At 39.6% G+C, this 15,596-nt stretch overlaps 1 protein-coding gene across 19 annotated transcripts in view; it reads left to right on the plus strand.

The window, feature by feature from the left end:
- Positions 1–13,570, plus strand: part of TNIK (TRAF2 and NCK interacting kinase) — a 724,668-nt gene extending 711,098 nt beyond the window's left edge. For all 19 annotated transcript variants that reach the window (XM_086944405.1, XM_086944396.1, XM_086944403.1 and 16 more), the window contains one exon: positions 11,206–13,570. In XM_086944405.1, coding sequence (XP_086800531.1) covers positions 11,206–11,289 — 84 coding nt within the window. In that variant the 3' untranslated portion in view covers positions 11,290–13,570. The remainder of the gene's footprint in view (positions 1–11,205) is intronic.
- Positions 13,571–15,596: the final 2,026 nt, after the last annotated feature.

Here is a 15,596-nt window from a genome sequence, read left to right on the forward strand (position 1 = left end):
TCTGATATCAAGTCTGATTGTTATTTTGTATAACGCCTTAAGCCTTTCTAGAAGGAAAGCAATTGATGGTTCTTTATTAGGAGCGACTAATTTCTTAGATTAAGACTGCTGGCGGAGGTCACTCTGGTATTTAAGCTCTAATCGGTTCTAAGCAGTGTAGCAGATTGCCCATACAATTCCATAGGATCCAGGCTTGTTTTCTTTTTTGAAATCCTTCGTTTTTTTGTTTTGCTAAGCAGATTGGCAATATTTACTTATTTATTGCTATCTGCTCAGTAGAGGCAGAAGGGCATTTCGGTGCCAAAATGCTCCTCTCAGGTTACACTTTAGAAATAGTAAATGAAAAAATGCCTCATTTTCAGCCATCATACTTTCACCACTTTTGATGACTGCTTTATGAAAGTAGTTCCAAGACTGTTTGGTTGCTATCTATGATGTGCCTAAATTCCAAAAGAAAAGAACTGAGTGGAAATTACTAATGAGTTCAAGCAAATTAATATTACAACACCACCTTTCTCATATTTGGTAATTAATACTTGTTTTAAATGTCATCTTAAATTAGTAAGTATGAAAGTAGTTTCATAATTGCATTACGCAAATTAATTCTACCTTGATCTTCTGATCAGTCTGTCATTGAAGATCATTGAAGATAATGGGTCATATTATTTCAGCTGAATAGGGAGGTGTGCTCATATCATTTTATAAGTATTTGATTAGAAATGGACTTGAGTGAAACCATATTAGACATTCGCGAGTAGTGGAAATGGTGATTGTAGCAACTAGAACTGGCTAACTAAACCCAAATTTCACTTGCGTGATAAAGGTTACAATGTGGGAAGTGGACTGGACGTTACTTTAATTCAATTCAAAATATCTTTATTCGAATATAAAATATCCATAAAAGCCAATAAAAAGAAAAAAAGTTAATCCATACATAAAAACATATTAAGGCAAACAGATACAGTTCGTTTATAACAATGATTAAAATGGACCACAATTTACCGAATGTATCATATTCAAAATCAATAGGGTGCGTTTAACAACATTACAATGATGATATGCAATTCTGACGACCTTCATTGAATACCCAAAGTTCCGCGTGACCGTACAGCTGACTTCATGAATGAACCAACGTGAAAAATTTATTCATCTTCCTCTAGTTTAAACACTTCCGTGTAGGCTACCCTGAAGTTGAAAATGGCGCGTTTTTTAATAAAGGTTATTGAAAAGCCTTTTGTGAATTTAGAATACAAATTACAAAAGTATAAAAAATGCAACATTGTTTGATTACTATGTGCGTTGCATGGGCAGGCCAGTGCATCAACATCAGCAATGTAGCCAGAGGGAAACATAATAAATATTTCAAAGTGTCTGCCGGTAAGCGAAATAGCAGCCTTCTTCCCAGTGTCCTATAGGTTTTAAAAGGTATCTGGGAAGCAAATGAGAACAATCCTCTATGGGCATATACCTTTCAACTGAGGTTTTATTGATCTCTCTCTGATGCCTTTCATCACTATACTTTTTATACAATGACTCTTGTATCACCTTTTTACTAATTGACTCAGATTGGATTGGGTTAGAAAAAATGCGCAGATGGTTCATGCTCGTAAGGCTATTTTTTACTGCAACGAGCCATGGTATGTCCCCACCCCTCTCGCAACTAAGGCAATCAATTATTATGTCTCTGGTGAGGGTTGCTGCGCTGTTCTTCCAAATTGCAACCCAAAACCGTGCTGGACGTGCCCTGATATAATCTTTAATGTAGGGGAGTTTCAGTTCTTTGTGACACACATATATAGAGGAGGACATTGGTACTAATGCTACTAATTCTCTGGATTTCTTGTGTATCTCTGTGGTGATTGTTTCTCTATTAAGCGTTTGCTTACGGCTGGGTAGGAGACGGATATTAGTTAGTTCTTCTCTCCAGCTCATGACTGGAGGAAGCTACCCAATGTAAAATGGTTTCCCTCCTCTGCAGCAGGCATGTTGAAGTGTCTTGTCTGCAGTATTAACATTGTGGTCAGTGCCAGTAATGGAATTAGTACAAATGTTTTGTACTTTTTCAGGTGAAGGTGAAGGAACACATTTACTTGTATTCAGGGCTTAGTGGGGATATGATGGATGTGCTAAGTTAGGTTGTCCTTATGTTGGACTTAGTGTAAGCTTTGTAAGCTGTGAAAATTCATCATTGAATTCTTGAATAGTGAGCCCTTTATCAGTGACATCACCTCTACTTAATGAGTTTATGACACCCTCATTGTACATCATCTCTCCAAAGGCTCAGCCCTATAGTTTCCCCAAAACTTCACTCTGCATGGTGCAGAAGAACATTCTACTTTACAAGGCTGCCAGGCCCAAACCTGATGCAACATTCTGATTCTTCAGCTCCTTAACAAAAGAAGGTTTTTTACATCTTATTTCTCGCAAAAAATCTTGCTTCCCATCTTATTCCTGACCACCTGTCATCACCAAGTTCATCATCTTATCTGACATCTGCTCAAAGGATATCAGGCCTCTACTGTTGAAACCAAAGGTGGACCCTATAAACCTTCAGATCTATTCCCAAAGTATGTTTCATGGATAATCTGAGTAAAAGGGCAGCCTTCTGCCAGCTCTCTGTATGGCTCTAGTAAAGCAACCAACTGTTGGGACCCCCAAACATGACTCTTCCCTTGACGCCACACCAACACAGTTTGAATTTCTGTCTGGAACCAGATCAGAGTCACAAGAGTCCTACTTGACCTTTCTGAGGTATTACGTCAAAGCAATTACTGCCTACTTTTCCAATCATTATTATTATTATTGAATCGATTTTTGGTAAAGCGCATGGCTAACCTTAGGCATCCCAGCGCTGGTTGTGAAGGCATCACCACATTCCTGTTCTTCTGCAGCTTCTGGAGGAGGCATGTTTTTAGGTGTTTCCTGAATGGAAGGTGCTGTGTTGTGGATCTAAGTTGGAGGGGAAGTGTGTTCCACAGAGTGGCTACGTTGTATGAAAACATACGTCCCCCCGTTCTTGCCCTCCTAATCTTTGGTACTAGGAACAAATTGGCAGATCTCAGATTACGGCGGGGGCGATGAAAGGAAACCAGGGTTGAGAGCCCCCCCCCCCCCCCCCCCCCCCCCCGAGCGAATCGGCCCCTGGTCCCCCCCCCCCGAGGGTCTTGTGTGCAATGCAGAGTGATTTGAACCTAACACGCTCAGATATGGGGAGCCAGTGCAGCGTTCTCAGTGCTTGCTTGGTAGACTGTTTCCTGGGGATGTTATATAGTAGTATAGCTGCGCAGTTCTGTACCACTTGAAGTTTTCTTATTACGGTGTTAGGGGTGCCTAGGTAGAGTGCATTGCAGTAGTCTAACCGGGGGAGTATCAGGGCTTGTACCATAGTTCCTCGTGCGGTAAATGGGAGAAGTAGTAGGATTTTCCTAAGCTGTCTTAAAATGCCAAAACATGTTGCTGCGACTTGTACCACTTGATGGTCTAGTTTTAGTGGCTTGTCCAACCATTTTCCAAGGCTCTTTATTTTTTCCTTGGGTTCTGGAATTGGTCCGAGGCATGCTGGCCATCTTAGATCTGTGGGGCCACTGGCTGTCTTACCGAGGATCATAAGTTCAGTCTTGTCCCCATTGAGCTTCAGGTAAGACTGATCCATCCAGATAGCCACCTTTGTCAGACATTCTTCCAAATCAATTGTGCTGCCATCAGGGTGGTTGAGGGCTACCACAAGTTGCGTGTCATCGGCGTATGTTACTATACGTGCTGCAAATGGGTAATTAGATTGGCAAGGGGTCTTACATACACATTGAATAAGGTGGAACTCAGTGATTACCCCAGCTGCACCCCACAGAGTGGGATCTTCCTAGAGGTATGCTTGCCTTCAAATACTTGGAATGATCAGTCTGTTAGGAAGGACTTGATCCAGGAGAAAACGTTACCTGTCACTCCCACCTCCTTGAGTCTGTCTAGTAAGGTGCCATGATGTACCATGTCAAATGCGGCACTCAGATCCAATAGGAGGAGTGCCACTGAACCCCCAGGTCGAGGATTTTCCTTGATTCCTCGGTTACTGTTATCAGGGCTGTCCCAGTGCCGTGTTTGGGGCAAAACTCAGTCTGGGATGTATTCAAAATTTGTTGTGCTTTAAGGTGGTTTGAGAGAGAGGTTTTTACATGTTTCTCCAGGATCTTACTGACCAGGGCGAGAAGAGATATTGGCCGGTAGTTAATCCATATTTCTGGTTTAGGTTGGGCTTTTTGAGGAGTGCTTTCATCATAGCAAGTTTCAAGCTTGACGGTACTGTAGCAGTGGTTCGGGACAGGTTGAGGACTTCCAAAAGTGTAGGGAGTATGGCTTCCTTTACCTTATGGAGCAGATGTGCTGGGGCTGGATCGCGATGGGATCCAGATTTAACTTTCGTGAAGAGGGTGGATAGGGTGGTCATATTAAGTGCTGGGAGGTCGCTCAGGGTGTTTGCTTCGTTCGTGTCGCTATCCATTTTGGGGTCTGTTTTCCGTTTGTTGCAGTTGGGGGAAGGCGTTATAGATGTTAAGAATTTTGGTGTTAAAGAACTCAGCCAGTTCCCTACAACGCAGTGGCGCTAATTCTGATGATCTTTCTTGCTGGGAACATAGAGATAGTTTTTTTGCAATTCTGGCGATTTCCCTAGGTGCATTGGATGCTAGGTTAATTTTTTCCTCATAATGTTGTGCCTGGGCTTTTTTGATTTCTGTTTGGTATATTTTTATGGCCTCTTTGTATTTGTTTTTTCTCTGGGTTGTAGTCCCTTTTTCAAGCCCTTTCCAATCTTTTGCTTTTTTGCTTGGACTCTTATTTTAAGGGTGTACCATGGGAGCCTCTTGTCGGCGGGTTTCTTTGCGCTCCATTTGTGTGGTATAGTGGTGTCTAGAGACGCTGTGATCCATTCATCGTATTTATCATATGCTATCGTAGGGTCAGTTTCTGTTAAGGGATTGGTGGTTTCAAGGGTATTTGCATAGACTTTGGGCTCTAGTTTTGCCCAAAGTCGGTCCCAGATTTTTGGGGGCTGAATGCTGGGGAGAGTCCTTGATTTCTTCCAACTGATGGGTATTAGGAAGTGGTTTCACCAGGGGACTGGGGAAGGGTTGCTTATAGATAAATTGTCTAAGTTTGAAAAAACTGAGTCTAGTATGTGACCTTTATTGTGTGTTGGGCATAATACTCTTTGTTTAAGTTGTAGTGCCTGCATATTGAGTATGAGGTTGTCTGCCTCGCCTATATTAGTGTCTTCTAGATGTAGGTTTAGGTCGCCTAGAAGGGTGAAGTTGACTGCCAAATTAGCCCTTATTGCTGCTGTCTGTGAGGGACTCTATAAACGTGCCACATGGGCCAAACTTAAATCAGGTGTCCCACAAAGGTCTATGTGGGAGGGCAGGGCGGATATACAGATGCGGAGGCTGGATGTATTGATGAATAGGAGTTTCTTTATTGTCAGTTGACACAGATTTAGGTTTTACTACAGGGTCAAAAGTCTCTTCTTCTTGGGTCTTCTCGCTTTCTGAGGGGTTAAGTGGCGATGCCAGCGTTGGTCTTCCCTCTTCGGGTGGGAGACGAGGTTGTTGGTGTGTTGATGCGTCCATGGCGTAGTTTCACCCAGAGGCTCACCGGAAGGAGAGAAAAAATGGAGCCTGTCAGTGTTCTGGGCCAACGATATTTAACCAACCCCAACACCCTGTAGTGCTCATGAAGAAACAAAAGGATAGTGATGGGGTAGTGAGGGGTTAAGGTGTGAAGGGGGGGGGAAAACATTCCATTAAGTCCGTGGGATAGAATTATAAGGTGACAGTATGCCAATATCCTAGGTCAAGAGGTGTACAAACTGAATAGTACAATAACATAAAAATAGGATGGCTGAGTAAGATCTCTGCAGTACCTGCTTGCAATTCGAGACTTTAAATCCTTCCCGCTTACACTCCCTCCCCTCACCTGCATAAAGACTGTACCTCCGGCCTCCCTTAACAATTTCCCCAGGTGCGGTGTCACTCACCGGCCCCGCCGTAACTCTCCAAAGTCACGGCTCGCTCTCCAGCTTCCTCCGGGGATGCCACCACTCCTCCGACCAGGGTTCTTCGGTCTCCCCCGCTTCCTCGATATCTGGAACGTTGTCCTGGCTCTCGGCTCTCTGTTCCCGGCTCCAATCCTCGGCATCCTTCTCCACGTGTGCGTCTTCTTCCGTTCTCGGCTCCGCCTTCCCGCTGGTCCAAGACACCTCTTCCTGGGACGTGTCAGTTCTTATTGGCGTCCCGCGTCGTCTTCCGGGTTCGGCTCCTCCTTCGGGCTCCGGACTCCTCTGTGGATAAACAGTAGAGGTTGTTGTTTTCCGTTTCCCCAGCTGTGGATGAGGCCGCTTTTGTCCGGTAGGGCATTCTGGGTGATGTAGTTCATGATTATGGTGTCTCAAGAGGGGTCCCTTCTCACAGTCTAATATTTCATCATTACTTTTCAATGCCTACTTGAGTCCCCTTTCAGAAACCATCACAACATGAATTCTCTCCTTTTACAAATTCACTTAGACCTGGAGGCCTAAATAACTTGGAGCACCCCTTATTATTATAAAAGCAAAGTCAGACACCTCAGAATATTCATGGATACTGAACTCCCACTGCCTCAGGTAAACGAGATACCCAAAGTCTTCCACATCGAGGGGATCCTGAGATGTTTCCCTTTCCCAGTCGTCCTTAAACAGGTCCATGCTACAATCACACTGGCACATGTCTGGGTATACAACACCAATGAAATACACCTCAAACTTCAGCTTTTCTCCTATGCAGAGTGCAGTGGATCTATCAAAGCTGCTAGACCTCTCCATATACAAATAAAGGAGCTATATAGCGCAGCCTCCATTCTATCCTCTGGCACCCTGTTGCCCAATATATCTCATTCAAGAACTTCTGCATTGTGCACAACGTTAATTAGGATGTGGATCCGCCTTTCATGCAATCTGTGGTCTATCATCGAAGAAGGGCACTTGAGGTTGAAAGAGCCACTTCCATGAATATTGCTAGAAACTGAAATACTTCAGAGGCCGCCAAACTTTCAAACTTACTTCCAAGACACCTCTCAAACCTCTCAAATCGCGTACAAATCCAGAGAGCAATAAAGACATGATTGTCTCCCCTTTCATGTAAAAACCAGTATGTTGCTACTATATGATGGGAGCACCCTTCTGACCCTTGTGTGTCAAGATACACGCTGACTATCCTAACAATGCATCCATACCCTGGCTTGCAATAAGCGAAAAAGGATCACATAATACTTATGGACTACCTCCGTGACAGTAATATAATTCACAAATGTCAATACAATATGCAATAGTGTCTGCTGGGATGGTGTTCTAGGAAAGCCATCAAGAACAACCTATCAGGATATTGGTTTTTATAATACATGCACTGTTGTCATCATTCTTTTGAAAACAGTCTCACAACTTAAAACTGGTAATCAGCTTCAACCCCAACATGGCTTTCAATATGGCTCACCAACCTGTTCCCTGCTGCGAGAACACACTGTAAGAATCTATCTCCGTGATCAAGCCCTACAACTGTTGATAGACCTTTTTAGCCTATTGTACATGAAGGACACCAGTAGATGGACCCCCAACAAAGTCACCTATCGACAGACCCCTGAAAGGACTGTAAATTGTCAGCCACAATTTGTCATTAAGCAAAGTGCTTGGAGCTTTAAAAACCACCTAATTAAATTTATAAATTAGCAGCAAACTTATTTCTACTTAAGTCCAGTGCCAAATTTTATAGCGAGCAAAATAAAGCTGGTAATCTTCTTGCTAATTATCTTAAAGTTAAAAAAGAACTTATGAGAATTGAATCTCTGGTCACTTCTTCTAATGTCACCATCCATAAAGATGTTGAAATGTTGCCTGAATTCACAAATTTTCATCAAAACCTTTATACGCTTGAATTCTCGCCTTCAGTATCGGAGATTGATCATTACTTGTCCTCCATATCCTTCCCTTCCTTTCCAAATGTAGATTTTTCCTCTTTGGAGGCTGATTTAACTTCTAAAGATATTTTGGACTCTATTCAAGTTATTAAATAAAAAAGGAAAGGCTCCTGGTCCAGATGGTTTCACAATACAATTTAATTCCCATTTCTCCAAATGTTTAATTCCTTAACTTCATCAATTGTTTTCCTTTTTCATATCATCCAAAAAGTCTGAAGGTTCTTTTCAGGAAGCTTTGATTTGTCTTCTTCCTTAGGATAATTATGATCATACTTTATGTAAAAATTATAGGCCAATCTCCTTAATTAATTTGGATTATAAGATTTTTGCGAAAATTCTTGCACTTTGTTTAAACAAGATTTTACCCCAACTAATTGGTAAGGAACAATGTGGTTTCATCAAAGGCCGTCATTTTACTGATAATACTCGCCTCTTTTTTTAATGTTCTTAGTAAATCCCAGTCTCATCCTCATTCCCTAGCTGAAAAAGCATTTGATAGTTAATTGGCAATTTATATTTTCATCTCTTCGTTGGTTTGGTTTCGGTCCAAAATTCCTCGCTTACGTCTCTTTACTATATTCTTTCCCTAGATCCTTTATTTTGGCTAACGGTCTTCTCTCTTCTTCATTCCCTCTCTTCCGAGGTGTCAGACAAGGTTGTACTCTTTCTCCCCTTCTTTTTATTTTGGCCTTGGAACCTTTTTTAACAAAACTCTGTCTGAATAAAAACATCGCTGGCTTTCCGTATGGAGATAAACAATTAAAAATTTCCTCTTATGCCGATTACATTCTTTTATTCATTTCCAATCCTCAATCTTCTCCTCCCGCTTTTCTATCAGAAGTCTCTGATTATGCAATTGTATCAGGTTATAAAAACTTAATGTTGATAAATGTGAGATTCTCCCTCTAAATAAATGTTATCATGCAGATTTCTTAGCTTCTTCTTTTCACTGGAATCCGGTACACATCAAATATTTAGGCTTATGGTTCAGACCCTCCCTGAAAGATACGGTATCTCTTAATAAAAAAAAATTACTAACAACTTTAAATGATTCTACTACTCATTTGCATCCCTTGTTCTTATCTTGGTGGGGCAGGTTAGATTCTATTGAAATGATGTTAGTCCCGATTGTTCTATTTTTCCTTTCTAATCTCCCAGTTAATATCCCTAAATCTTGTTATAAAAATATTTATTCTATTTTATCGAAATTTTTATGGCAGCATAAAAAAGCTAGGATGTTGTTTGTTAAACTCATATGTGCTAAACATTTGGGTGGAGTTAACTTTCCAGATTTCTCTGCTTATCATACCTCGTTATTTCTTCACAATTCTGCTTCCTTATTATCGGATCATACATCTGATCCTTTTTCTCAACCATTGTGGGTTGACATTGAATCCTCTTTTTTCATCCTTTTACATTTAAAGAATTTATTTCGATATCTCAAATTCCCCCAAAATGTTCTCTCCCTATTCTCAGTCACGCAAATTATTTACTCCTCTTCTTCTACATGATTCAGACCCCGTTCCCATTTCTTAAACTCCTCTATTTGGTATAACCCTCTTGTTAAAATTTAAAAATAAGACTCTCTTTTGGGGAGACTGGAAAAATCTTGGAATTAACTGGGTTCATCAAATTTTTCAAGATACCTCCTGTATTCCCTTCTCTACCCTTCGATTTTTCTTTTCCTTACCTTTATCCTTCGTATCCAACTATAATGTATTATGTACTGCTGTTCAAACTAGTTATGTTTCTTTGACCCTAAGTATCACTCATATTAACTCTTCTCCTCTCTCTCTTCCTTTCTTACTCTCCAACTTCTGCTTCCCAAATTTATAAAAAATTGCAAGATAATTTGGTTTCTCGTGACAAATCTGAAGTTGAAAGTGATTGGGAATTAGAATTAGAAGAATCACTTTCTATTTTAACATGGCAAAAAATTGGGTTAAAATACGGAGATCCTCTAGAGCAGCTAATAGAACCACAAACATTATTTTTTATATCTGATAGACTTTTGATCCCACCTGCTAAACTACATTTAATTTATCCCTCTACATGCTAGTCTTGTTCAGCTGCAGGGTCAGACCTTAAGCACATGCTATTTACTTGTCCAGCAATTTATTGTTTCTGGTGGCGTGTGTGGAAACAAATTAATAATGTTTTTTCCACTCCATTTCCCTTTAGTTTTTTACTTATCTTTTTAGGTAGTCTTTCAGAGATGTGGTCTTCACTTAGTATTAACACATCCATTATTGACTTACTTATAGCCGTGCATTTCAACAGATTACCAAATCCTGGAAGCAAGCTTCCAATGTCTCTTTCCAAGACTGGTGGTATGGAGTCTGTTATAATCATAGATTAGATAGAGTGCATGTGTCTCCCATCTCCCTTGCCATTAAAAGAGATCTATTATGGTTACCCATCACTAATTTCTAAAATATCTCTGCTCAGTCTTCCCCTTTGCATACCCCTCGCTCTGAAGAGGTTCTCAAACCCCCTTGAAGTTTCATTATGAGGGTTTCTTGTATGATAAGTTTTGTACCTTGATAAGTTATACAATTTTTATTAGAGGGTGTATTGTATATCAATTGTTACTATTTATAGTTATAACTTTTCTTACTCCATTGGTTGATTTCCTTCCTTTCCTCCCTTCCTTTCTTTTCTTTCTTTCTCTTCTTTTTCTTCTCTGTCTCTTTTTATGAAATTTTTGCCTTATGTTCTCACTTGATCTTGTATTGTGTTATCGTTTTGCTGAACATAATGTTCAATACACTTCTCTTTAAACTAAATTTATAAATTAGCATGAAATTATACCAAAAAAAGGGTATTTGTTTAGGGACTTGCAGTGCTGTAGACGGGACCTGTTACAACTATGAGGAACCTTTGTGCCACAGACTCTACACACTAACACACAAGGATATACACAAAAACTGTCACATACTACGTTAAAAAAAATTACATTTCAATACTAACATTTTTTATGAAATGAAAAATCCACACAATTGTTAAAGCTGTAAAAAAAATAGGAGATTCATTTCAGTTAAGTAAATCGAATGTTTTGCAGAAGTAAAAATAAAATATGAAAATGAATAAGCTATAAATAATTAGTACAGTTTCCAATGAAAACAATATTAATTGTTGATGGTTTTTGTGATATTGACTGTAAAATATGGAATAATATGTGCCTGACTAAAATGTATCTTCATCTTCTAGGTATTTTTTGCCTCTGTTCGATCTGGAGGAAGCAGCCAAGTTTTCTTCATGACTCTCAATAGAAACTCTATGATGAACTGGTAACAGTCCATCACTTAGCACTTTCCTTTATGGCATTATTTCTAAATTAAAGACTTTTGAACTCGTGGACTAACGCAGAAGAAGCAGTTCTGTATGGACTTGTGAAAACGCACACAGCTCCTTTGAAATGAAACGCAGTGCATTTAACTCAGTGGGTTGGGACACTGCTGCAGAGAAGGCGTGCCTGGAATCTCATCCAACACTGGACAAGAGGAAAACGCAATTACTTCTGAACTGGGAATATAATCGTTTGAGGCCTACTGGTTAAGCTGTGTTATAGTGGCTTGTGGAATTTTACCTTTTCTTTGTCTCTTACTTTGTAAGAATGGGGAAGGAAGTTGTCTTGAAAAAATGAGCCAGTCGTTAATTCTGTCTACCTGATCTAGCATTAAATATAGGCTGTAAAATTACCAATTCAAAACGGTGAGACAGCACAATAAATGTACCTTTTATCTCTGAGCTGAAGGCCATAATTGTATAGCTGGGTAATTTTAACATTTTTAGCCTTCACCGACTTAAATGTTGCCTTTTGCCAGCAACTGCTTAATGACATTTTTTTAAGAACAACATAATGGTTTCCAATACTTTTTTGGAAACTTGTTTTTAAGTGGCTAGCCTACTAGCCTGAGACTGAAACCAATCAATACCATTTTAGTCAATCTGTCATTCCATATGTTATATGGATAGTAACATATGTGTTGATATGGAAAGTAGTGCCATTTCTAGAGCTACTCTTAAAGATATAGGCTCCCATTGGCATGCAGCTGACACCCCACTACAACATTATGCAACCGGTCAGGTCACAGTAAAGGGTCAAACATACAAAAGTGAAAAAACAGAACTGGGGTGTGCAACAATGAGAAATGAAAGCACAGAGCCAAGTGAACTATAGGGCTAACAAACAAACATCCCTAGTGTGGCAAGAATACATTCTGTGTGCAAGACAATGCTATGGTAAACATGGTAACTTCCAACATGTGCTATCTCAGGGCCAAAATGGTGCCTGCCTTCCACAGAATTACCGCACACCACATCATCTGGGTGACTTTGGTGCTATAGAACTAGGCTAAGCGAGTGTGGGGAAAGGAAATCACACGTTGCCAATATTGTGTAGCATGATTTGGCAAAGCTTAGGAAAGAATGTTTCGAATGGCAAATAAAATCATAAAGTTGCCTTCTAAAACATTGATGGCATAGGTCAGGAGTGGTAAAAACCTGCACACAAAGGACAGAATTTTCGACGTTGCTTGTGCCTTTTCCAAGTATGCTGGTGCAAGTTTGGCAGTGTGTTCATCCGCCATAAACATACGCCTATCTAGACGTTAGGTCTTTTGAGAGTGAAACTTTTTGGAAACTATTTCAACCAGCAAGGAGAAGAAGTGTAGACACCCAAAATTACCCAACATACAGTGAATAAACCACATCCTTGCAGAGTTATGTATGTATTTAGTTCAGTGTGTCCTTAGAAATTCTTTACCCCCAAATGGTTTCACTTTTTTCTAGAGCTACAAGCATGGCTGCCTGTGGTAATAGGGTGTTGCATACAAATCTGTGTTGCGCTTCCTGTTTTTAACCTACCTCGTTTTTTATTGTTTATGTTTTGCTGTTAAAGGCAGCTGTGTTACCACTCCAGATCTAGAGCAAGCTATTGTGGCAATTTAAGTTGTATGGAAAATAATAAATTTATTTAAAAATAATCCCTTGTAAGCACATTAAATAAGGTGCATCTGTACATCAATTGAAATATTTGCATATAATTGTAATGACAAAGGAACACAATTATAACGTTGAAATGAGAGATGGAGCGGGAACATGTTGGAGATTCATAACTACACCACAGACATTTCAGTCATTTTCTGACGGGATATTTCAATTAGCAATAACTAGATAAAGATTTTAGCAATCTTTGTTATTGTTAGAAACTATTCATCTCTCTGACTGCACAATGGTATTGCCATAATGTCCTTTTAATGCTTCCGTGATTATCTTTTAGCTAGCTGCTTCTTTCATTATGTTGCAAACAGGTAGTTCTTTATTAAAGCAACAAGTTCTAAATACACAGCTTTAAATCATTTTCTATTGTGGGTTTTTGGGTACAGACAAACAATAAAAGGGAATCATTGTGTTTAAACATAAGGTAGTTTGTGAATGTATTTTTTAAGACAGGGACACTTCGGAAGAATTCACATTAAGCAAATATTGCAGTCTTGTTTACAGTATGTACATTAACATAAACAAAGCATTTCTGGTGCCAACAAAAATAAAACACAAAATGTAAAGTTCATATTTTTGCCTTTTATATTTTTGTACAGCGAGTAAATATTCTATTTGTTATTAATTACGTTTATTAGCAATAACCTATTTCAAATGTGGTTGATTAGCATGAACATATTTGTATCTTAAATTATTATGGGAAGCCAGAAAGTTTATATCATGACATAGGGTTGTCGTGTTGGTTCAGTTTAAAAAGGATAAAAATGTAGTTTCATGCATTTTACAGTTTTAAATAAGAATGTTGTGCCAAGATGCCTTCATGCATGCACTTTGAATTCTGAAACACCCTCAAATGTGTTATGTCTGAAACATCCTGAAAACACTTCCAGCATTTCCTTTGTAGATCTTTGTAAAAGAGATTGCCCAACATTCACAAGATGGCTGGTGCCCACCCCACTTGACCAAAGCCCCAATGCTCACATCTAAGCTCGATCACCCTGACCATAGAGTAACTAGCGGTTTCTAATTGTTACTATTTTTTCTATTGTTCCAGTCTACCCAACCTCATCTATGGATGTTTTTTTTTACACTCCTAATCGGTGCATAACTGATGGACCATCCTAGTTCTTAGATACTTACTCAGTAACACCGATAAAGTTCTTTCAGTTCTTCCAGATTATCAGATTTGAGGCTCTAAAATGCACAATTTTAAATTTAGCATCATAATTACTCTGCCATATCTAATTTCAATGAGTTATATTTTGTTATTTTTTGACTCTTGATAAAATGGTAACAAAATTATCTTGCACGTTTTAATGCTCGTAACAAGAAAAAAAAAGTTGCGGTTACCCTTCGAGCCAGACGGTAAACTTTATGTCCGGGGAGGAGGCTACATTATTATTGCTACCTCCTTGCTTGCCGCACTTTAAAGTAAAGCCCTACTTAAAATTCCAGAACCAGAATGTTTATGTTTAGGTGTTAAGTATGAAGTGTTTATGTAAGTTTATTCTTATATATGATTATTTTAGGTCATTGTTTATTGCAATAGTGAATATAAATATTGTATTCATTAATCCCAAATTATGGAATTATTTTTAAGCCCAGGCGGGTAGATACTTTCCAGCAGCGTAATTTTGCCTGTTCTACGTTCCGTTGCGATCGTGGAGCATAGGAAAACTATGACTCCATGGCGGAGCATAGTTAGCTGGCCCTTCCCAAAGTAATTTTAAAGTAATTAAAAAAGGCACTTATCTGCCGTGGCTGCCTCCTCCTCACCATGGCTGTTCTCCTTCCTCCTTCCCGCCGTCCTTCTTCTCTGATAACACCTACGTTGTACTTTTTGCGAGTGTACAATGTAGGGGTTATCTAAGAAGGACGGTGAGGACAAAGAAGGAGAGCGGTTAGGAAGAAGTAGCCACGGAAGGTAAGTGCATTTTTTATTATGTTATAATTAATTTGGGAGGGGAGAGGGAGAGGGCGCCCAGTGATGTTCCACTGGGTTGTTTTCCAACTCCGCGGAACTTCGCGCAGAGGCACTACGCCTACTCCACCCACACTTGAATATTTTATAATGTAGATGAATACAGGTAATCGTTCAGGGTTATTGTAATTAAAAAAAAACGCTCACCATTTTAATTGGTAATGATGGGGACAGCGCTACTGGTCTCTGCGCAAGGCATTTCATTCAGCGCTTGCACTGAGTAGAAGCGTGCATGTAGCTCTCCAGTGGGCCTCCTGTGCTCGCGCTGAGTAGGTGCCCATGCGGAGGCATCATTGGAAGCTTCAGAGTGCAGAGTCTGGACCGCTGGGCATCCATTAGACACAAGCTGTGACATCATAATACTAGGCGGCGATATTGTGAAAAAATTAACCATTGCTTATAATCAACTTGAAGCCACCAATGTGCATTTTAAAGAAGAAAAAACGCAGTTAGACGCATAAAAAACTATCAAAACCGGTGTTGGTACATTTTACACAGAGCGTTTTTGACGGTTTAAGGAGATAATTGTTTGAGGACATTTGTGGGCAATTAAAAAATATATAGGACATTTGATAAAATTCAGGTAAATTAGGGGTAGATAGAGTTTGAGGTTAAT

The sequence above is a fragment of the Lissotriton vulgaris genome, chromosome 11 (assembly GCF_964263255.1).
Source record: "Lissotriton vulgaris chromosome 11, aLisVul1.2, whole genome shotgun sequence".
NCBI lineage: Eukaryota > Metazoa > Chordata > Amphibia > Caudata > Salamandridae > Lissotriton > Lissotriton vulgaris.